General features: G+C 57.0%; 7 protein-coding genes across 7 annotated transcripts; 2 read left to right on the forward strand and 5 right to left on the reverse strand.

The window, feature by feature from the left end:
• Positions 1-56: 56 nt before the first annotated feature.
• Positions 57-2,772, reverse strand: PG985_011528 (uncharacterized protein; the record flags this gene model as incomplete). The annotated part of the gene is made up of 3 exons (XM_066831295.1): positions 57-767; positions 841-2,642; positions 2,733-2,772. 3 exons carry the CDS (start codon positions 2,770-2,772, stop codon positions 57-59), a joined length of 2,553 nt encoding a protein of 850 aa, XP_066679345.1.
• A 972-nt stretch (positions 2,773-3,744) lies between these two features.
• On the reverse strand, positions 3,745-5,560 carry PG985_011529 (glycoside hydrolase superfamily; the record flags this gene model as incomplete). The annotated part of the gene is given in 5 exon segments (XM_066831296.1): positions 3,745-3,834; positions 4,074-4,301; positions 4,316-4,680; positions 4,877-5,108; positions 5,387-5,560. The coding sequence occupies 5 exon segments, from the start codon at positions 5,558-5,560 to the stop codon at positions 3,745-3,747; spliced, it is 1,089 nt and encodes a 362-aa protein (XP_066679346.1).
• A 1,177-nt stretch (positions 5,561-6,737) lies between these two features.
• On the reverse strand, positions 6,738-7,677 carry PG985_011530 (uncharacterized protein; the record flags this gene model as incomplete). Its single annotated transcript, XM_066831297.1, has 4 exons — positions 6,738-6,974; positions 7,067-7,111; positions 7,325-7,470; positions 7,545-7,677. The coding sequence occupies 4 exons, from the start codon at positions 7,675-7,677 to the stop codon at positions 6,738-6,740; spliced, it is 561 nt and encodes a 186-aa protein (XP_066679347.1).
• A 4,441-nt stretch (positions 7,678-12,118) lies between these two features.
• PG985_011531 (S-adenosyl-L-methionine-dependent methyltransferase) lies at positions 12,119-13,675 on the forward strand (the record flags this gene model as incomplete). Its single annotated transcript, XM_066831298.1, has 3 exons — positions 12,119-12,713; positions 12,779-12,796; positions 13,026-13,675. 3 exons carry the CDS (start codon positions 12,119-12,121, stop codon positions 13,673-13,675), a joined length of 1,263 nt encoding a protein of 420 aa, XP_066679348.1.
• A 2,170-nt stretch (positions 13,676-15,845) lies between these two features.
• PG985_011532 (uncharacterized protein) lies at positions 15,846-16,585 on the reverse strand (the record flags this gene model as incomplete). Its single annotated transcript, XM_066831299.1, has 3 exons — positions 15,846-16,198; positions 16,324-16,341; positions 16,402-16,585. The coding sequence occupies 3 exons, from the start codon at positions 16,583-16,585 to the stop codon at positions 15,846-15,848; spliced, it is 555 nt and encodes a 184-aa protein (XP_066679349.1).
• An 831-nt stretch (positions 16,586-17,416) lies between these two features.
• On the forward strand, positions 17,417-19,447 carry PG985_011533 (uncharacterized protein; the record flags this gene model as incomplete). The annotated part of the gene is made up of 1 exon (XM_066831300.1): positions 17,417-19,447. The coding sequence occupies one exon, from the start codon at positions 17,417-17,419 to the stop codon at positions 19,445-19,447; it is 2,031 nt and encodes a 676-aa protein (XP_066679350.1).
• A 340-nt stretch (positions 19,448-19,787) lies between these two features.
• On the reverse strand, positions 19,788-21,766 carry PG985_011534 (nitrogen permease regulator 2; the record flags this gene model as incomplete). Its single annotated transcript, XM_066831301.1, has 4 exons — positions 19,788-19,862; positions 20,055-21,125; positions 21,215-21,651; positions 21,724-21,766. 4 exons carry the CDS (start codon positions 21,764-21,766, stop codon positions 19,788-19,790), a joined length of 1,626 nt encoding a protein of 541 aa, XP_066679351.1.
• Between the last annotated feature and the right edge of the window lie 396 nt (positions 21,767-22,162).

Consider the following 22,162-nt stretch of genomic DNA (forward strand, 5'->3'; position numbering starts at 1 on the left):
GAGTATTTGAAGCATCAGAATGTACATACTCGCTCATTCTCATTACATCCCCCATCTCAACGGTTCGTCTCATCGATACTCCCCTTCCCCCCAAACCGGACCCCAAGCCCCCCGATATCCCGGCGGAAGAACTTGCCAAAGTTCTTCAGATTATCGTTGATCGTGCCCTTCTCCCCGCCGACGCTGTTGCCACCGGCACTGCTGCCGCCGGGACCCCCGCCGCCCTGCTGCGCCGCGGGCGTGCCGATCCGCTCGACGCCGTCGCGGGCCGCGTTGAGGAGCTTCTCTCCCAGCGACGTCGGGTCGAACCGCGTGGCACCCTGGCCCGCGCCCGCAGTGCCCCCGATCCCTAGGCCGGTGTTGCCCATGCTGATGCCCAGCCCCGTGCTGCCAATACCATTACTGCTTAGCAGCGGCGTCAGTAAGGGACTCTGCTGCAGTAGCTTGTCGTTGCTCGCGCTGTCGCGGTGGATCATGAAGAGCTCCAGCAGGTGGCCGTGATCCTGCTTGCGCACGCCCTTGAGCTCCAGGATCTTCTTGAAGTTGGTGTCGGACCGGTCCCCGATGTGGATCAGGTACGCCTGTACCAGCCCCTCGGGCGGCGACGGCCGCACCTGCAGCGTCTTGAGCAAGGGGTCGATCCGCGTCATGGACGCGTTGACGCGCTTGACGAAGCCGGCCGGGGGCACGTGCGCCTCCGAGGACGGGTTATGGTACGACAAGAGGTTCTCAAACGCTTTCGTGAGGACGTACTTGTCGAGCAGCATCTGTCATCGCGTGTCAGCAAGTTATGTCATGGTAAGTGAAGGGATATGCCCAAGAAAGCAGGGAAGGCTTTACCTGTTCAGCGCCAACCTCGGAGACCGGTCGACATTGCACGATGTTGGAGATATAAGTAGTCGACAGATGCTCCACGAGGTTGTCCGCAAAGGCCCTCGCGTACTGCGGCTTGACCACCACGCCCAGGATCTCCTCGGTCTTGGTGTTGACCTGCTTCACCAGCTCGCCCACGTAGGAGCTCTGGTCCCCCACGCTCTCCATCTTGCTCCAGTTCGTGTTCTTCATCTCGCGCCAGGCCACCTCGCACTCCTGCTCCACCTTGTTGACCAGGTCGCCGACGGCAGCGCTGGCGACGCCCAGGAAAGAGTCGGCCTGCGACGACAGGTCCACCTTGGATGCAAACTCGGGGTCGATCCGTTTCTTGATGCTGTCTTCTAGTTGTTCCGAGTTGGTGTGCCAGAAGTCCGCCGTGTTCAAGACCAAAATCACGTCGTGAACCGAGGCCCCCGAGGGCGGACTCCTCTGTAGGATAGCCAAGAGTACTTGCTGCGCATACTCATCCAGGTATTTGGCGAACGTCCGCGTCAGGTCCAGCAGCCTCTCGCTCGTAGACAGCTTCGCGCATTGCGACAACGTGACCTTGTAGAAATGGAACAGCTCAATGGCCGAGCTGATGACGGCCTGCGGCGAGAACTCCTCATCGGGCGGGATCAGGGGCTGCGCCTTGTAGCGGGGTATCATGGAGGCCAAGGCCTTGTCCTGCGAATCGACCCAGAGGCTCAAGTAGGGCTCAAAGGCTACCGAAACGGAGCCGTGGAAGCTCTGCGTCCGCTCGTCGGAAGAGGTGACCGAGTTGATGGTATCGATACTGGCCCGCGGCCGGTCGGCAAACTTCTTCTCCAGGCCCTGCTCAAAGTCCATGGTTTCCTGGAGGCAGCTGAGGAGCAGATTGACGTCGATCTTGACGCCGTCTGTGCGCCGCATGCTCCGCTCGAGGATGCCCTTGAAGTCGTCGCGGGTGCCGTCGCAGAAGGCGGTGGCGAGCACCTCGCCGACCTTCCAGTGGGGCGGGAAGATGCCGTAGTGCTCCTCCTCGTACGTCTTGATCATGCGCCGGAACCAGGCGTAGCGGCGGCCGATGTTGTCGAGGCTGCCGGCCTCGTCGTTGCCGCGGAAGACCTTGCGGTACTCGCGCAGCTCCGTGTTGACGTACCAGGCCACTAGGCGCTGCCGGGCCGCGTCGCCGAGCGCGTCCATGACGCCGCAGGCCTCGACCAGGACGTTGCGGCGGGCCGCCACCTCGCCCTTGGCAAAGGCCAGCTCGAAGTCCTCGCAGATTTGTTCGAGCAGCTCGCGCTGCAGGTCGCCGACGCCGCGGCTGAGGGTGGCGATCTGGTCGATGCTGCGGTAGCTGTTGAAGTGGCGCATGAGCTGCAGGACGGCCTGGAGGAGGGAGGCGCACTCGCGGTACTGGCGGGTCTTGGCAAGCCCGCGCAGCTGCTCGTAGGCGGTCGTCAACATCTGCAGGCGCTTGAGGGCGGTCATGGACAGGGTCAGGTTGCGCTTGGTGCCGTCGAGGCGCTTGATGTCGGCCGTCATGCTGGTGATGTTCTGCTCCGTCTGGATGGCGCGAGAGCGGACCGTCTCGATCTTGCGGAACAGGCCGGCAAGCTCGGCCTGGGCGGACTGCATGCGCTCGAGGGAGGAGTCGGGCCCGTAGGCCTGGGCCGTCTCGAGCTCGGTGATCTGGGTCGACAGCGCATTGTTCTGCTTGTTGAGGTTCGTGGAGACGCGGGAGATCGAGGAGACGGTCGACGGGTGGGCGAACAATAGGTTCAAATGATCGATCGGGTCGTAGTGAACTGTATGCAAAGCGTCGCGGTATTTCGTGTCAGTCTTCGAGAGGGGAGCTTGGTGGTGATGGTTTCGACTTATTAGAAAGGCAAGCTAACCTGCGTCCAGCGACAGCGACTCCCCTGCACTACCATTCATCTTGGGTGGTGTCTGAGACTTGGCTGTCCGACCATGAGTGACGGCGCCTTTCCAAAGCTTGCGTGGGTTGCAGGCCTCTTTATATTGCTCGATCCGGGCGCAATTGGTGTTGAGAGAGGGAGGATGGATGGTGAAGAGTCGACCACTTGTTTGAAACGGTGTTGCATTGCCCTTGCCTTGCCTTGCCTTACTGGGGATTCCATTAGTAGCAGCTGTGCTGTCAACAGGCGGCGCACGGCACTTGCCGGGCCCGCCTCGAGGGAGGTACCTGCGCTATACGTGGAATAAGGGAGATTGATTGATTAGATGCCCTCCTGCGCTTCAGCTCCAGTGTGTTTTATGTTCCAAATTCACGAAGCCAAGAGAGTATGATGATACTGATGGATTTTTCATTCAATGCAACCGAAATCCATCGGCCAGCTGCGTGCATCCAATCTGTAGCATTCCGAGTCCCCAATCCCTGGAAACTTCCAACGGCTCGATTGAGTTGGGCTTCCCCAGTGACGTGCCAGTGCCATGCCCCCCTGCAAAACATGTGAATCGCCCGCTACGCTACGCTAAAGACAAACAAATGATCGCCAGCCAAAACCTTTTGTCATTTCTGTTTTATATATGCCTTCTTCCCTTTCTTCCTTTTTCCTCTACCTAGGTAATCCCGTGCCCATGCCTTTCCTTCCCGTAGCATGTGGACCGTAAAGCATTGTAAGAAGTAACAAAATAAAAAAAAGGTGCAATGAGGCCATCGATTCAATGCAAACGCCATGACGCCAGCTCGAATGCCAAAAGCCCCCCGATGTGGTGAAATGTGAAGTAAAAGCTCCCCCCTTCGTGAACTGAATCCCAGTATACATCTCCGGAGAATAGGTTGACGACGCGCTCTCCCTGTCTCCCTCCCCTCTCATTGCGAGTGATGAAATGCAATTGCAAAATATCCCTCCAACGTGATCTGGGTGTCATCCGTCAAACGAACGACTAGGACGTGTGCAATGCCCGGAAACCCGCCGCCACCAGACTCCGCGACGTATCCTGGGCGTCGGCCGGCCCTGTCCAGTAGAACAGTCCCTGGTCACACACAGAGTCAGTCAGCAATCAAGGGAAATTCTCCGAGAGTGTGGGTGGGTGGGGCACGCGCGGAAATGTCATCCGAACTACCCCGGATCTAATCTTGCATGTCCTCCCCCTTTACCTCTTCCAACTCCTCCCATGTTTTTGACACATGGCATAGCAGTCAAGAGCCGAGTAGTAGGGCAGCAAGACAAGAAGATCAGAGCACGAAGAGGAGAAGAAGAAAAACAACATACCCCTAACCCCTTCTGCTTGCAAAACCGCGCCTTCATCTTGACCGTATCCGGATTGTCATAACTCACGAAACCCCCATCGCCGCCCACGCAGCTCGCCGCCCCAACCCGCTTGTCCGTGACCTCCTTGGCGCCGCGGCGGGGGAGCTGGTGGTACTCGAACGCCCCCGACCCGTCCTCGCCGCCTCCGACGCCCTTGGGGCGGTGCCGGGCCCCGTCACGCCCGGGAAGCTGCGGCCGTAGACGGGGATGCCCAGGTTGATGCGGGAGGCGGGGCAGCCGCGGCTGACGAGGTGGGCCACCGCGCCCGCCGCCGAGGGGCTGTCGTCTGCTCCTCCTTTAGACGAAGAAGAAGAGGAGGACATGGAGTAGAGCTGCGCGTGGTGCCCGCTCCGGTGCGTCCAGGGCCCGTAGAAGTCGTACGCCATCAGGTTGACGCTGTCGAGGTAGCACGTCGCCGCCCGCAGGTCGATGCAGCTCAGCAGCGACCGGTCCGCCGGCAGCGCCGCCGTCACGATGAACTGGTCGTCGGGCAGCCACTGCCGCACCGCGTCCAGCAGCGCCACGAAGTCGGCGCCCTGCTGCGGGTCCGAGGGGTATTCCCAGTAGACTAGAGGGGGGGGAAAGGAGGTAAGTAAGACAAATGTGCGACTTGGATCAGGGTTATACGGAAGGGAGGAACAAGTGGGGAGGGGGGCGGGAGGCAGAATGTAAAGAGAACCATCAAGTGGCCGATGCCTTGCCGGTTCATCTCGATGTGAGGTGTGTATGCGTGCGGGTGCGGAATTGTCTCATCCTTTACTCACTGTCAATCCCGTCCAGCCCCGACGCCTCGACCAGCCCCTTGGCCGAGCGCGCAAAGTTGTCGCGCAGCAGCGCGTTGGCCGCCACCATGGGAAAGGTTCCGCCCGCCCCGCTGCCGCCCACCGACAGCACGACGCGCAGGTGCGGGTGCGCCTGCTTCAGGTGCATCAGCGAGCCCAGCCCGCCCTGGACGCCGTCGCAGGGGGCTTGCGTGTCAGCCCACTCGTCGCTGAGCTGTTCGTTGGTTCGCTTAAGTTAGCCTGGGATGTTTTGTCTCGCCTGGTTGCATGATCGTGCATATCGATGGATTCCGGGACTCTAGGATATGATGCCATGTCTCAAACCTTGGGGAGGGCAGGTGGGAGATACGGGGGCGATCTGAAAGGTAAAGGGAGAGGAAGCGAGGTGGAGTCGTCCGCTCCACCTCGCTTCCTCTCCCGTCACCCATAGTGTTGTTGGGTGGGTTGGGTGGGTAGGGTCAGGTAGGGTCAGGGGGGACTGCCGCGACTTACAAAGATCGATCCGTCCATGGCCACGCTCGCGAAGCCGTAGAAGACGTGGCTGATGCAGCTGTAGTTCATCATGCCCGGCGTGAAGCCGCTGTAGATCTTGTGGTTCGGGAAGTAGACGGCATTGGTGAAGTAGACGCCGCTGGTGGCGATACGTTTCCGCGAAGACGAACTCATGGTGAGTCTGTGAAAAGAGAGAGGAAAGTGTGATGGATGGATGAAGTAAGTATATCCCGGTGGTTGGGAAGGATGACTGCAAGTGACCAGCAGGTGTTGTTGTTGTTGTTGGCCGAAGGAGGGACGTGATCAAGGATGGGACGGAGATCAGAACACAAGGTTGTTCGGCGTCGGCTTCGATGTCGTAGTGGCGATGCTTGGTGGTCGTCGTCGAGGAGAAGGGGGGAGGGAACAAGGAATGGCCAGGTGTAGTAGACAGACACATCTAAGTCCGGCCGCGAGAGATGAATGGCAAGCGGAAGACAGACAGCCGGAACCTTAAGTATGATGGATGCTGCTTGGAAGTAAGCAGCTAAGTAAGTAATCCCAGAGCCGCCTTTTGTTTGCCCGCCGGTAGCGATGTTAGCGACGAGATGCAGGTGAGGACGACGTGCGACGCGTCAGGCTGAGATTCAGAGTGATGAGAGTGAGAGTAAGTATGTAGAGTAATAACAACGCCGTCGAAAGTGTCTGGTCAGAAGCATGATGGCTGCCCCCCCACGGAGCAATACGTATGCAGGACTAGATGTAATGGACCACGAGACTTTTTCCTGCTGTCAACCAAAGTCAAAAGTCAGATAAAAATGAAAAAAAGATCCGGCCGGAGACGTTGGTCCTGGCTCCTTTCTCTGGATATCTCGGGCCTCAAGTACACATACGCACACACGACTCTCAGCCAACCGATGCAAAGCGGGCCGTGGCGGAAACCTTATAGGAGGATATGGCAGAGATATGGATCCCGATGTATGTGTGTATGAGGTATGTGGAAGGGCGTAAGCAACGGTGTGCGGTTTGAGAGCAAAATGCGAAAAGAGAGGCGTCTAAGCAGGTAATAAGAGGTGTGTGAGAGGTGGACGTGAAGGCAGGGCTGAGCCAGTACGGTGGAGCAGAAGCGAAGACCGGAATTCACATACATCAACAGATACATGCCTACATGCTGCTGGTGATAGATAAGTATGTACCTACTTTACTGATCCCTCTAAGGGAAGACGGGAGGGGCGGCGGGCGGGCGCACCCATTTTCCAGGGTCACAGAGATATTTTCATCTCCCGAGAAGTGGCATCGTCGAAGCTCCGAGATCAGCACCGTCGGATTGACATGCATGACATAATGAGCCAGGCTGGGGGTGGAGGCCGGCCTACATAGGTGGAAAGGACCAAAGCAGTTGCAGCAGCCAGAACGCAGCAGCCAGGGTCCCTCCCCTCTCCTCCGTCGAGAGGAGCCAGCAAATCCAAGCAGCGGCATCTGTGGTAACAGGCGGGCAGCGGGCTCGAGCAGGGGGGGGCAGGGGGAGCAGGGGAGGCGCAGGGGGTTCCGCACCGAGCGAGTCGAGAGCCAGAAGGGTAGGGGGGATGAATAGGACGATGCGAATCCTCTGTCGAGATGCGATCGTGAGGGTAGGTCAGGTACTGTAGGTACACACACACAACTATACTTAACCCACTACCCAAGTAGCCATGTACATACCAAAGCAAGGGTACGGACGGGCCAAGTAGCATTGCCAGTTAGTACCTAAGGTACTGTAGGTATAGTGTCAAAGAAGGAAATGTGTAGCGCGCGTGGGGAAACAGGTGTCCTGGATGATCGATGTCTTTGAACTTTCCCACTCTTTTGTTGACGTCCAACGACTCTCACGTCGTCTACCGGTGATACACATAGTCGAGCTAGCTCCGATTAATGGGGCCCAAATGGAGGAGACCGGAAAACTGACCGCTTAGTACTTACTCCCTCCCTCTCCTCTGCTGGGCACTTTAGGTTTGTGGGTCGCCGCCTCCTCTGCATAGGCTGCTTTGAGTAAGGCGGCTGTCTCCATTGGCCAGTAGGAGCCAAGTAGGGTAAGTAGGTAGGCACAGATTTGATGTTGTAGTTTACTGTTGCAGGCAGGTAGAGCAGGGAAGAGCAGGGCACATAGTAACAGTACAATCGACAAGACAAAGACAAATACCTAGCGCATCTGTTTTCTCCTGGTTCGGCATGGCCAGACCAGGACCTGGTCGCCGCACTGGCTGGTTCGGGCTTGGGGTTCTGTTAATCGGGTCCTCTAGGCGATCAGAAACGTTGGTTGCGATGCGCAACATCGGGGGAGATCCTTGCGCGCTTGCGGTTTGACATATCACTCAGGTGATATAGGCGTGGGTTGTGTCTAGTTAGTGTTGACAGCTGAAGAAGTAAGCAAGCGCATGCATGCACAGCAAATCGCAGGCAGACTGGTGGTACGGTACATAGTCGCGCTAAGGTTGCCTTAGCCGGAGCGGAGGTAGCTTGTTGAAGATGCAGATGAGGTGCATCATCCGCTTCGTGATATCAACAAACTAGGTAGTCCCAAGCGGGAAAGTGTCTCGTCGCCGCTACTTACGCAGGACCGCTTATTATCCACGGGCGCCTGTTGCTGCTGCTGCACCTACGCAACGGCAGGCAGTCGCTGCGGCTCCCGTGGCCGGGATTGGAGGGGGTAAAAGGCAGTGCACAGCAAAAAGTAGCACCGCAAGTGACTTTAATCAAGGGAAACACGCAAGGACTAGCTGGGGTGCCCGAAGCGAGCGGATATGTCCTTGCATGAGCGCGAGCGCAGTAATTTTTTTTTTTTTTTGTTTTTTTTTTTCTCGCATGGGGGCGGCTGGACGCAATGGACGGGCTGTTCCTCATGTAGGACCAGTTTCTGCTCGGACCGGGATCCCGGAGAATTTCGGCCAAACTCCAGGGCGCCTCCGGCAAGGAAAAGTGACGTCTGGTTGCTGGGCATTTGAGGATGAGTGATGGTATGGTGGAATTGAAGGGTGACTGGCAACAAGACTAGACATCTGGCCATCGCATAAGACTGGAGGAAAGCCGGCCACGACGTAATTGAAGGATGCCATGTCATAGCTGTTGTCTTATTAGGTTAGGCCTTGGTCAGCACGAAGGGGGAGAGGAACCACAGCAACAGCGACACGATACATGACTAGCAAGTCACTGGGTCTGCATAGAGCAGGTCGCCTCCGAGGCGGCCATGGCAATCTATCTAGTCCTACTGTGCAATTTGTGAGGTACATGGCGTATCTGCAAGGCCAGAAACATGGCCTCGCGCCTTAATTGGCAATCGGGTGTCGGGTATCGGCAAAAATCCACATTGAGTCCAGTCCAATCCGAGACAGACAGACAGGTTCCGCCGTCATTCTTTCTTTGCTTTCGCATAGGGCAGAGAGCTACTCCGTACGGAGCTGGAAATAAAAGATAAAGATACTACTATACTATCTTGCTCGATTTGACCATAAGTGCAGACTTGCCCTTTTCGGACGCACAAATGCCACCGTTTCTCTCTGGGCGTATTAGCTTGAGCTGTCCAGGGTTCGGCTGACCAGGGGATGCCTGTGTCGACTTCTTCCAGAAACAATCCCCGCTTTGTTCTAAAGCCCGCCCGCCGCCAGTTCACTTCACCGTCCAGCCAGGCCAGGCCAGGCCAGTCCACGATCCCAAACCCATGGCCAAGCGAGCCCCTTCCTCCATTGGTACTTTTTACCTGGCATGCCTACTCGCCATCGACTAGGGGCAGATGAGCGGTATTAGCCAGCAACTGCACGGTCGATCATCAAAAGTTGGACCATATCCCCATGCCAACAGCTTCAAACACTGCAAGGCGCCTAAGATGTAAGCTAAGTCCTTATGCTTTATCCTCCGCGGCTGGATTCTAGCGTTTCCGACCACTTCTAGCAAATTACTGTTCAGTCAGATTGAGTAAGCAAGAGGAAGCCGGTGTGCTGGAAAGAGCGAGAGCCATTAGACTAGAGGAAATGAACCCCGAGCAAGCAACAATAGATGCCGGGAATACCGTAGTACGCCTTTGGCGGTGGTGCTTTCGCTGTCAAATTCACTGACCGCCGCTTACTTGCTGGCAGGGCAGGGAGATAGGGACCAGCGAATTCCACACATGCAGGTGGAAGAGCAGTGCCCAATGGTCTCAGATAACTGGGGGAACGGAAGTTTATCATCGTGTGACATCAACATGACACAGGAAATCAGTGAGCTTCCAGTAACGCAGCTGCCGTGCATGGACAATGGCCCATATGCGGCTGCGTGCATATGGGGAATTTCGATAGTCGCCAGGGCGCCGGGTTCACATTGTTGTTTTGTTGTTCAATCGTCCGGAAATCCTGCCTCTTTCGAAGGGGGCAAGTTAAACTGCACCACCACGTGGCTGGCTGATGGATAGACAGTGTCGTGGATGTCACCCCAAGGATATGTCAACGTATGCAGTTGGAGGAGATTGGGGTATTTCGGTGAGAGATTGGCTAAAGACATGGCCGCTTCGTGGCTGGCAAGGCACGGCGGCGATGGCGCGCCAACCCGAAATGGCCTGCTATCTACCTGCTTTGTTTCGCTGCTAGTACGGCCGTTTCCTGTCAACGTGATGGTTCGTGTCGGGGGGTTCGTTACGTCAGGCCAGTTGCCGGGTGCCCTTTTTTGGGGTGCGAGACAATTGCATGTACTTGTGGTTGAATTCTGACATACAAAAGGCCGATCAAAAAAGGGCTGAACGAGCTGAGAGCCAGAAGGAAATCGAAGTCGGAGTCGGAGTCGAGCCGAGCCCAGAACCGAGCACTGATTGCGCCGTGGGAATGGGAATGGGAAAGCAACAGCCCCACGTGATTGATTCCGCGGAACCAAGACCGAGGAGTGAGACATGCATGGGAAATGCGATTCCTACATGTCATATCAACTAACCTAGACCTACAGTAGGCCCCGTCCTGTACAGAATCTACCCATACCCAACGCCAAGGCTCATTGTCTTTGGCGACAGTGAGCTGGCCTGTCACGAGACCACGGGAAAAGCAAGTCCAAAAGCAAGAGTCCTTGGGACCTCTGGCAGGCCTCGACGGCCTATCGGCTTCCCTCCAGCGTGCCTAATTGAGTAAGTACTGGGCTGCATACTCTGTCAAGACCATGAATACGAGTCTCACCTGCTGCATGTTTTACTATATTTGGCTCTTCTTCCCAGCAACAGGCGCCTCATCTTTATTGTCGATGAAGCTCAGCAAGGTAAGCCATGCCAGAGAGCGCCCATCTGTTACCTATTCCACTCCGAAATGTGCCGGGCTAACAATTTACTCACCTGCAGATATACAGGGCCATTACCTTTCCTGCCTGCATGTCGGAGTCACATTCAGTGGAATTACACTCCTGTCACCTTCCTCCCTCACCTCGTTATTAATCCCAACAGGGGGACGAGTGCTCAGGTATGCGGTGCAACTGACCACCATGCACCGCATCTGATACATGCTTCCGAGGTCTGCACATCTCATAGGCACGCCGTGTCACGTCGTACACACAACACGCAGTGCTACTATGCAGTGGGAAATAGCTGGAGGGCGGCGCCTTGGATTCCCAAGCCTTGCAAGTTCGAGGTCTGCCAACCCCGCGCTACTGCTGAGGCCGACGGAGCTATCCACCCTTTTCTTATCCTACCATCGTCATCCCATATGATCGACAGGACATGAAAGATGACATGACCAGTGAGCAGCTTACAGGCATTCCGGAATACCACGTACATGATGTATGTACATGTAGTCAGAACTGTAGTCTTTGTCGGTTCAATCAATCAAGTAGGCAGGTCGTATGGGCACCGATGCATGCCATGGCCATGCCACATGCCCCCCTGTCCGTCGGCCGAGCAAAGAGAAAATAGACAAAGATCTACAAGGCGTCAAGCGTCAGCGTGTATCAATGAGAATGAGAAAAAAAGAGGACTCGAGACCCTGGCTGCCTGGGAGCCTGTGAAGAGGGACCAGAAGAGGGACTCGATGGCTGGCCACCCGATTTTCATGTCGCAGTCGCGCACACTTCTTTGCATATTGCCCCTCCTTCCCGAGTCCAGTCCTTCCCCTCTCTTGGGCCCCTGGTAGGCCCGTAGGCCCTTTGGGTCCAGCACGATTCGCGCGCGATGCTGGTCCTGGCAAATCACAGTCGATCAAGTCGCATCAGATGATCTGATTCCAATGTGTCTTCACGGAGTTGTTGTCTTCGCGGTCAGTAATTCCAAATTGTCGTCAATTGGAGTCGAGATAACGGATACCTAGGTCAGTGCCAGTCAATCCCGCCGGCGCAATTGTCTGCCATCCATCCCCATCCACCATGTCATCCATTATCCATGTCGATTGATTGAATGGCCCCTCACCTCCTCTCACCTGGCCCCCGACCCCTGTTCCCACTCAAAATCCCATCATAGCAGCACTTGGCCGGACATAGCATCTTAATGGAGTTTAGAACTCCATCTACGTAACTGCAATTGATCCAATTCCTCCAGTCTCATTTGCTGCTAACTCCTCCCGATGGGTTTTCCTTTGCGCCTCTTTGCCTTCTCGCCCTTGTTTTTTCCTACCCCATCTCCAAGCCTCTCGTCGTGCCTTGATTTTTTTTTGTTGCGCGCAATAGTTCTAGCAAGGAATCTGAAGTCTGCATCGAGTGAGACGACATTTCCCCATCTCTCGGTGGAAACCCGCCCGAAAAAATAAATTCAACCAAAAAATAAAAAAATAATAAACCATGTCTTCCTCCACTCCACAACAGAAGGCTGATCCGCCTGCCAACCCCATCCACGTATCCGCCGGAGAAACACCCGTACCAGCAGCAGTAGCAGCAGCAGCAGGAACAACGACATCACCAGATCATGCAACTAACAGCAGCGCCGATGCGCGCGCCCCGGCCGCGGTCGCATCGCCACTCCCGGCGCCAGCAGCGCCCCTAACCGCCACCGCCGATGATGAGCACCACCACCTGAATCAGCCGCTGATAGGGGAGAGCGCGGGCGGCATCGCCAACATTAACAACGAGGACGTGATCGAGGCGGTCGACGACAACCACTCGGTGGACAGCAACGAGTTCGAGCCCGAGGAGTGGGATGCGGGCTCGTCCAACGCGTCGACGTCCATCTCGAGCAGCGTCTACAACCACACGTTCGAGAACGGCCGCCGCTACCACAGCTACCGCCACGGCCGCTACCCCATCCCCAACGACGACCTCGAGCAGAGCCGCGAGGACATGAAGCACGCCATGATGCTCGAGATGACCGACGGCAAGCTCTTCTACGCGCCCGTCGGCGACTACCCCCAGAAGATCATCGACATCGGCACGGGCACCGGTAAGAAGAATGCGCCAGCAGCTCTGATGGACCCATTGCTGACCAAACTATCTCTCGTGACATAGGCATCTGGGCAATAGAAGGTTAGTGCTTCCTTTACTATGTTCATATGGTTCCTGGTTTGCCACGACGCGGGGGAGCATGACTTTGCGCACGCGCAACCAACCCACCCACCCGCGCCAATTTCTGACTCACCTTAGCCTCCTCTCAGCCCTGCGCATATGACGTGGCACATACCCCTTCTCAGCACTTGCACACTTGCACTTGCACTGTAATAACTTCAGCTAACCTTGGCATATTGCCTCTTACTAGTGGGCGACCAGTTCGCTAGCGCCGAGGTCATGGGCATCGACCTGTCGCCGATCCAGCCGGTGTGGCTGCCGCCCAACGTCAAGTTCCTCATCGACGACTGCGAGGACGAGTGGCTCAACGGCGACGGCTGGGACCTGGTGCACTTCCGCACCATGTCGGCCGTGCTCAAGAACGTGCCCAAGATGTGCGAGCAGGTCTACGCCAACCTCAAGCCCGGCGGCTGGGTCGAGTGGCAGGAGCTGCACGCCTGGATGCAGTGCGACGACGGCACCATGCCGCCCAACGACCCGGCCTTCGACTTTTACAAGCTCTTCCAGCAGGCCTTCCGCCGCATCGGCTGCGACACCGCCCTGGCCGCTAATCTCGACGGGCCGCTCAGGGATGCCGGCTTTGTGAATGTGCAGTGCGTCGTCAAGAAGATCCCCGTCGGCCAGTGGGCCCGCGACAAGAAGCTCCGGCTCGCGGGCTGGTACCTCCGCACCGCCATCCAGGAGGTCCTGCCCGCGCTCTGCGGCAAACCCCTGTCGGTGCTCGGCCTCAACGAGGTCGAGCGCGAGCTCTGGCGCGCCGCCGCCGTCCGGGCCGTCAACGACGACTCGGTCCACCGTTACTGGAACATGTACTTTTGGTATGCGCAGAAGCCCGAGTAGGCAGGCGGAGTCGGGCAGACCAGCTCAGATCCCTGGCAGGGTACGTGCGGCCGGTTGCAGCTGGAAATCCTGGAAACGGAATCCCAGGTTTCGATCAGAAAAGGGGAAACGGACAGTGGTGAAGCAGAAGAGGACGACGAGAGAATCGCGAGCGTATATTATTGGTTTTAGCCAGCGAGAGGGCTGTAGAGTATGGCGTTTTGGGAGTAGGCTAGGGCTTTTCGTTTAGTTCCGCTTTCGTCAACCAAGCATTTTTAGATTTCCCGATTTTCCAGCAGTGGAACAAGTAAGGGGGAGCGGGGAGGATATACCACAGCATATGGGAAGCAAGTCACATTTGCGAGTCGTACATATTTCTTCGAGAGGGGCAGGGGCAGGGGCAGGGACAGACAGTCTGCCTTCAGTGTGTATAGATGGAGGCCGGATAGTGGTCTATAGAGGCTCTGTATATTATTTCTTCGAATCATATCCCCTTGACATCATTTCGTGGTAATATCACGGAATTAAGCAGCATGATTGTCATTTCTTCCGACGGTCAGCAGCGAGCTTGGGGTGGCAGGCGCAAGTTGGCTCCTCTTTTCGTCTCCTGGCATGTCAACTGCTGACGGGAAGCTGACTGCATCTCGCCAAACGATGCCAAGAAACATGTTCTGTTTGCCTGGGAAGGTCACTCGCATTATCCCCAATGGCATGTGTAACCAACAAGTCCGCATTGCGGATGTCTACTCAAAGCACTACGGATTGCATTATGCTATTCGTTTCTTCCCCGCCTCGAGATTTGCTTTCCCGCCGTGGTCACCATCCTCGGATTTAGTCGCATTCTTGGCAGTGGGAGGTATTGTTGGCCTCTTGCGCGCCGGTGGCGACGGCGTCGGGCATCGCTCCGGCGCATGTCTCCGTCGCCTGCAGATCAGTTTTGCCACACAGGCTTCGTGATCCAAATTCATCTCTGTGCAACCCAACCCCCCTTTCCGACTTTGGATCCGCATGTGTGTGTGTCAGGCGAGGGAGGTTCTGGGCTCTTGCCGCCGGGACCCAGGTGCGGCATTTACACGAAAACGTCAGATTCCCAACATGCAATCTCGCAACTCACGAGCGCACACGGCGGGAGTAACACGACAAGGAAACAGAAAGACGCATGCTTACTGTAATTCTTTCGTCCTGCCCAATCATCCAGCCGGCAGATTTCCGGTTTCAGCTCCGCATGCATCTAGCAAATCGATGTCAGCCTCAAATGGCGGATGTATGGGCAAAGTAGGTATACCTCTGAACCAAGTCACGAGAGTCCATGCTGCTTACTTGCCTACAAGTCAACACGGACAGAATGGAGCTTGCCACCACTCTCACCAAGACATACAGAAACAAGCTCGAAGGGCGTGGGATGTGCTTTCTCCAGACCAAGAGCCTCATCAATGCGAATTTCGGCCAGCGCGGATGGGGCTTGCTTGTCAGCCGCGCTCGCCGCGATAACCGAGGCGCTCAGGGAGTTGGCCGTGGCGCAAGGTACCAAGCCCTACAGTGCTTGGTTTCTTGCGGCGTGGAAGCCAGATAGCAGTCGAAATGAGTTTGTAGGTTACAGCGAGAGCCACGTTCGGGGAGAGATCCAAACAGCATTCTCCCAGAACATGATACTGCAACGACAGGAAGCAACCTGAGATTTCTCCCGTCCTCTATCTTGATTTCCTTTGGATGATTCTCACAACTCTACTTGCCTCGCCCATCTCTCGGAGCCCACCAAGTCTTGTAAGTTGGGAGAAACCCGGCGCATCTACGCAGGCCATGATTAGCATCCAAGCCGGATGGCACCATCCATATGAAATTGAGCGAGCCCTAACCTGGCATACCCAACCACATCCATGATGTGAGGCCTTTCTCCAAAACCCGATTCTTTCCCCCTTCCATGCGGAAATTGCCATTAGTGTGTTGGTGAGGACTGAAAAGGTGAGCCGTCAATGGAGGGTTGAAAACAGTTTGTATATGCTAGTTGTATTCAGTACATGGTGCATGTCTTGAGGGCACCGATATCGTGTCACAGAAGCCACCATCACCCTTCACAAAGGAACCATGCCGGTAAGGCGTAAAGCTGTCTTTGCTTCCCACCTCATCACCATCTCATCTCTCTATCATCCTCGCGCCCCTTGAAACCCCCCAGCATCAACCGTGCTTGCGCCTATGCCTTCCAGACGCGCTTGATGGCCTCGGTCAGGCCGACGTCGTTGGTCTCGAACTCGTACAGGCCGATGCCGACGGTGACGGTGGCCAGGTTCAGCAGCCACATGGCGCCCTTCCGGCTCTTGGGGTACCGGCCGTTGGGGATGTAGTCGACAATGATGTTCTGGAAGCCGGTGTGGCTGTGGATGAGGAGGAAGGAGCACAGCAGGGCGTCGAAGGTGGGGTTGAGGCCGCCGGCGGCGAAGGGGGCGACGGTCAGCGGCACCAGGCCGGCGGCGATGGCGCGGTCGAAGACCCAGTGGTAGGAGCCGTGCGTGGGGCTGGGCTCGGGGACGGGCGCGGGATCGTTCACTAAGAGAGTGTCAAGTCGGGTTAGTCGAGTGAGTCTGTCTCGCATATCGCATGAACCGTCGAGGGCCCAATCCGTTAGGGCCTTCGAGCGGTTTCATGACTGGCGTAGGAGTGTAAATGCGTACCACCACCCTTAATGACCTCTGCGAGAGTAAACGTTAGCTATGTCATTTGTGACGGCACAAGACACGGAGACAACATACGGGGACCAGGAGGTAACAGGCTGCGTCGGCTGGACGTGTGAAAAGCAGCGCAACGGGTCGAGTCCTTCAGGATGGCGCTCCTCACGGACTGCTGGGCGAGGTTTGTGGAAACACCAGCAGCACGTCGAGTCGAAGCCGCGAGGGCAGTCTGGCGAAGCAGAGCGGGTCGGATGATGGAGGCCATTTTGGTCGTTTGCATGCAGCGAGCGGCTTTTGGCGATCCTGGGTGGCTGAGCGGAGAGATTCGTGATCGGCAGTGTTGGTCGTCTGTCGAGTGCCGCGGGCGATGACGAGAGGGCTTGTCTGAAGTTGTGGATGGTCTCGAAGAAGAGCGAATGGGAAGCACAGACTCTCGAACTTCAAGCTTGCATTGGAATTCCGCGACCCGACGATTCCAATTGGGATTGCCGAGGATCAATACATAATAGACCCCGTCTGATTGGCTGGCCGCTTTTTATGGGGCTCAGGCCTGTCAGGTTAGGTAAGCAAGCATCTGAAGAACAGCTTAGCCCGTGCCTGCTGGGTGGCAGCTGCAAAACCGAACCGTACTTAAAGGTATTTTTTTTATATTCCATGACAGCACGTGTCTTAATTATTCCGCTTACTGTAATAAGAACAGTGGAATAAACGAATAATAATGTAATAATATTCTATCAATAGGACTGGCCGTTTATTCTTGCAGGGACTTGGTGGTTTTGGCTTTGGCTTAGGTACGGCGGGATCGGTGGTCGGACCTTGGAGGAGCTCCCGCTACCGATCAACTAAAATTTCCTAAAGGGTCCAGTCAGAAGTTCAAGATTGCCCTGTCGCAATGGGGTCGATGCATCATCTCCAGAGCAATCAAGAGCAATTGATCCTCTACACTCTTTGTTTTTTCATGCTCACGACCGAAAGCCCTTCATGATCTTATGATAATTTTCTAGTGCCGCTTTGGCCTTGCCCTACTGTACATGTAATAGCCTTTCCTCTCCAACCACGAATCCCAGCGACTTGTCGACGATTTATCCTACCCACCATGGCCCTCTCGATATCACTTCTCCGCAGCTCTGCGGGAGCACGCTCGACATTATCCAGCCGCTGCCTCAAGCAACGCCTGGCTGGCACTACTGCCCAACAAATACGCTCTGTATCCTTACGGGTCCAAGAAAAACGAAGGGCGGCCGACGAGGCATGGGCGGCGAGGGCGGCCCAGATCGACGCCGGCGAAGCCAGGAATCTCTGGGACATTTTCAAAGAGCGTGGGTTTGTGAAGGACTTGGCTGGTACCGACGAGCAAATCGCTACCCTCATGAAGAAGAAGCGGATTGGCGCCTACGTCGGCATTGACCCTACTGCGCCCTCCCTCCACGTCGGACACCTGCTGCCGCTGATGGCTCTTTTCTGGATGTACATGCACGGCTACGGCGCCAACAGTGTGATTGGTGGCGCAACCGTCCGAGTCGGCGATCCGACTGGCCGGTTACAAGATCGCGACGAAATGACCGGCACCAACATCACCACCAACATTGCCAAGATCCACTACCAGCTCGGCCGGGTCTGGCGAAACGTCGACAGACTAGCGCCCAGGTTTGGGTACCAGAAGGAGTGGTCGTCGAGTCGCGCCCTGCTGAACAACACTTCCTGGTTCTCAAGCACCTCCTTCATGGAGGTCGTCCAGCGCCTCTTCTCCGGCATACGCATGGGTCCTCTGTTGTCCCGGGACAACGTCAAGCGGAGGCTCGAGGGCGACGGAATGCCCCTGGACGAATTCCTATACCCTCTGCTTCAGGCCTGGGACTGGTGGCGTTTGTTCTCGAGCCCCAGGCAGGTCCTGATGCAGATTGGCGGCTCGGACCAGTACGGAAACATTGTGACCGGCATCGACGCCGTCAAACACCTCCGCGACACCGAGCCCGACCCTGTGAAGCGCATGCCCGACGACCTTCTGCACACCCCTGTTGGCTTCACTGTTCCGCTCCTCACCGACTCCTCGGGCGCCAAGTTCGGCAAGAGCGCTGGCAACGCGGTCTGGCTGGACCCTTTCATGACCAGCTCCTTCGACTTGTACGGATACTTCATGCGCCGCCCGGACGCCGACGTCGAGAAACTCCTGCGCCTGCTCACGTTCTTGCCCATGGACGCGATCAAGAGCACGATGGAGAGGCAGGCGGCGGACCCTGGCAAGCGAGTCGCGCACCACACGCTGGCCTTCGAGATCGTGTCGCTAGTTCACAGTCCCGAACTGGCCCAAGAGACCCAAGAAGAGCACAAGCGAAGGTACAGCAAGAACGGCAGCAGCCAGAGCCAAAGCCAAGCGCAGGTCGAGCTCCGCGAGTACCCTTCCGAGGGCCCCGCCAGCACCCAGCGGGCCGTGGCGTTCAAGCCCGACATCGAGCTGCCCGAGTCCCTGATCAAGAACAAGAGCATGGGCCGGATCCTGTACGCCGCGGGCCTGGCCAGCAGCAGCGGCGAGGGCCACAAGCTGACGACGGGCGGCGGGGCCTACATTGGCGGCGCTCCCGAGGGCAGCCGGGGCATGGGCCCCATGCACGTCGGCAATCTGACCTTCGTACCGGTCAAGACGTGGTTCCCCGAGGAGAACCACAAGTTCTTGATCGACGGGCAGCTGATGATCATGCGGCGCGGCAAGCACTTTGTGCGCATCATCAAGGTGGTCAGCGACGAGGAGTGGAAGCGCAGCGGGCAGTCGTACCCGGGCGAGGCGGGCACGGGCCGCGTGCGCAAGATGAGGGAAATGATGTCGACGCAGGAGGTGACCGGTCCCGACGGCGAGAGGACGACCAAGAAGCTCAACATCAGCACCAAGGAGATGGCCGACTTTGTACACAACATGCAGCACCTGGAGCAACTGCAGGACCCCGAGACCCCCCATGACGAGGTGATTTTCCCGCACTACGCTCCCCCAGACCTTGATTACCAGGACGAGGCCAAGGCGGCGGTGCTGTCGGACGCATGGGCTGATTTGAAGAAACAGGAAAAACAGGACAAGAAGCCCCAGCAGCAACAACAACGACAACGCGATCAACACGACGGCTCGAAGTGGTAGACGGTGAAATAAGCCGGTATGGGACTAGGAGTTGGGCGGATGCAACAACGTGTATACATATACCCATAGACTTTGCGTTGGTGCCGTGGGAAAAACGGTACGGAAGCGCGATTTGTACTATAAGATCTCCCCTTGATGAGACGAGCTTGTTCGATGGTATACCATCTATTGAATGGAAGCAGCGCAATCGCCACCAAGGAAAATGTACAACATTGGAACTTTTATGTATTCTATTAGTACATGGCCAGAGCAACGAGGCATGCTCTGCTAACGACATCTCAAATCACAACACATTAACAATCAGTATTGTCCTGGCGAGAGATATGAGGCCGAGGCATGTTCACCGATAGAAGACCGTCAAGTCCCCCGCGGGTGCTCGGTAGCTCTTGAGCTTCTCCATGATCTCGGCATCCGCCTGCCAGTTCCCAAAGCGTCAGTATATGTTGTTTGTTGCTGCCCCAAGGTGTACCATGTCTTGTGAGAGGGATAGGGAATGAAAGTAGACTTCCTCGGATGGATCCATCAATCCGACAAACGCCCTGGGGCGATGGGGTGACGAGAAGTGGTAGCCGGCCCGGGGAAAATAAGGAAAGGAAGAGCCACTTACCATGTTCTGCTCCGTGATGATCTGGTCGAAGCTGTGGCAGCCGTCGGTATACCGCTGCAACGGATCGTCGCTAGGCACCAATTCCTCCGCCTCCTCGTGACCCTTGCCGTGGCTGTGGAGCCTCGCCCGCTCCCGCTCTTCCTCCTCCGTCTCCTCGTTGCTGTCGTTCCCGTCGCCGTCTTCGTCGTCGCTGTTGTTGGTATCGTGGATGTCCCACGTATGCAGTCGGCGGCGGCTGCTGTGCCGGCTTAACTTATGCTGCTGTCCTTGTCCTGCTGGCCCTCCTCCTTTTTGCTGCTGCTCCTTTTGGTCTTGCTGCTGGGCTTTTTGTTGTTGCTGTTGCTGCTGTTGGCGCCGCCGGTGCTGCGAGCGCGAGGGGTGCGCCTGCCCCGACGCGAGCAGGGCGAGGTACTGCTTCGAGACGACGTACTTGTGCACGCGGTAGAGCAGGCCCTTGATGACGCCGAACTGGACGAGGCGGCGCACGTCAACGAGGGACAGCACGGGCAGGCCGGCGTCCTGGTGCAGCTTGATCCACTCCATGACGGAGCGGCCGACGCAGAAAGTGGTCATGAGCTTGATGAGCTGGTAGTTGGTCACGCGGCTGGTGGCGGCAGTGGCAGTGGCGGGAGAAGTGCCGACTTTGGGCGTTGTTGTAGTGGTAGAGACGGAGGATGACTGCTGCGGCGTCGATGGCCCGACCGCAGCAGGGTGGCTGCTGGTGGTCTTGGGGTTCGCGGAGGACGCGGCGGGGACAGCCGCGCCCCCCGTACCGTCCGGGAGCGAAGCCCCGATGCAGACGTAGCCGGCGCACTCGTCCACCAGACCGTCGCGGTTGGTGATGAAATCGTGGATGCCCGGGCGGGGCGCGTAGCAGCTGGCGAAGAAGAACATGTCCAGCAGGAGGATGGTGTCGTAGTACAGCAGGTGCTGCAGGGCGGTCTGGGTCAGGGTCAGCGAGACGTCGGCCAGCCAGGCGACGCGGCGGACGTCGTTGACGCCGTCGACGTGGGGGATGATCTTCTGGAGGGTCAGGTCCCAGGTCGGGTCGACAATGTCGACGAGCTTCATCTTGGGGACGGGCACGTGCCAGCCGCGGACGGGGGCGGGCGGGGGTGGTAGGGGAAGAGCTTCATGTTGAGCGTGTTGGCCTCGTCGACGGGGATCATGCACTCGCCATAGTTGTTGAGGTCCTCTTTCACGATCTCGAGCAGGCTCTCGATGGGGCGCCGGCCGTCGTCGACCTTGCCCTCGGTGCGCAGGTAGCCGTTCTGGCGCTCCATCTCGGCGAAAGTGACGGCGAGGCGGCGGACGAGCTTCTCGTAGGGCAGGAAGTCGCAGTCGGACTCGACGACGAGCCCGAAGTTGAAGATGAACTCATTGCGGTGGTAGCGCTCGTGGGGGATGGAGATGGGGTAGCCCAGGATACTGTACTTGTTGTCGGGCGTGTTGACGGTCAGGAAGCGGTTGAAGAAGGCCTTGCGCGGGATGATGTACTCCTGGATTATGTCAAAGTCCACCAGCGGCGGCTTGAGGTGCGGCCCAAACGTCGTCGCCACGATGCAGCCCGGCGGCGACTGGGCCACAATCTTGGTGCCTGTACGTAGGCAAACGGGTCGTTAGAATTGTGCGTGACGCGACCTCATTTCCATGAAAAATGGTAACTCACCCTCTTGGGGCAGGAAGCGGGCGTAGAAAATTCCCTGGATCATGATGCGGTCCGTTCCGGGGGCGTAGAAGACGGATAGTTGGGATATGAGATGGCATTACTGGAGCATCGATCGCCTTGGCCAAATTACGTTCATCGCCTTGCAAATTCTCACCCAATTGTGTTACTGGAAAAGGGGTATATGATGGAGCCGCAACACGAGCGGCAGTAACATTATGGTGATTCGGGATGTGATTTGTTCACGACGTTCTCTACATGGATGCCAATCTCGGAATGAGGCTGTACTTTGAGATGAGAGCTGGGAGCTCTTCCGGGTTTGGGTTGGCGCGGGGCATCCACATCCCATCATCCCGCCTTTTGCGCCCCACCACATGTTCGTACCTTGGCTGCTCTGGTCTTGGGTCTTCCAATGGAAGCATTTATCGTTCCATTGGAATGG

The sequence above is a fragment of the Apiospora marii genome, assembly GCF_038362585.1.
Source record: "Apiospora marii strain CBS 49790 chromosome Unknown utg000009l_segment0_segment0, whole genome shotgun sequence".
Taxonomy (NCBI): domain Eukaryota; kingdom Fungi; phylum Ascomycota; class Sordariomycetes; order Amphisphaeriales; family Apiosporaceae; genus Apiospora; species Apiospora marii.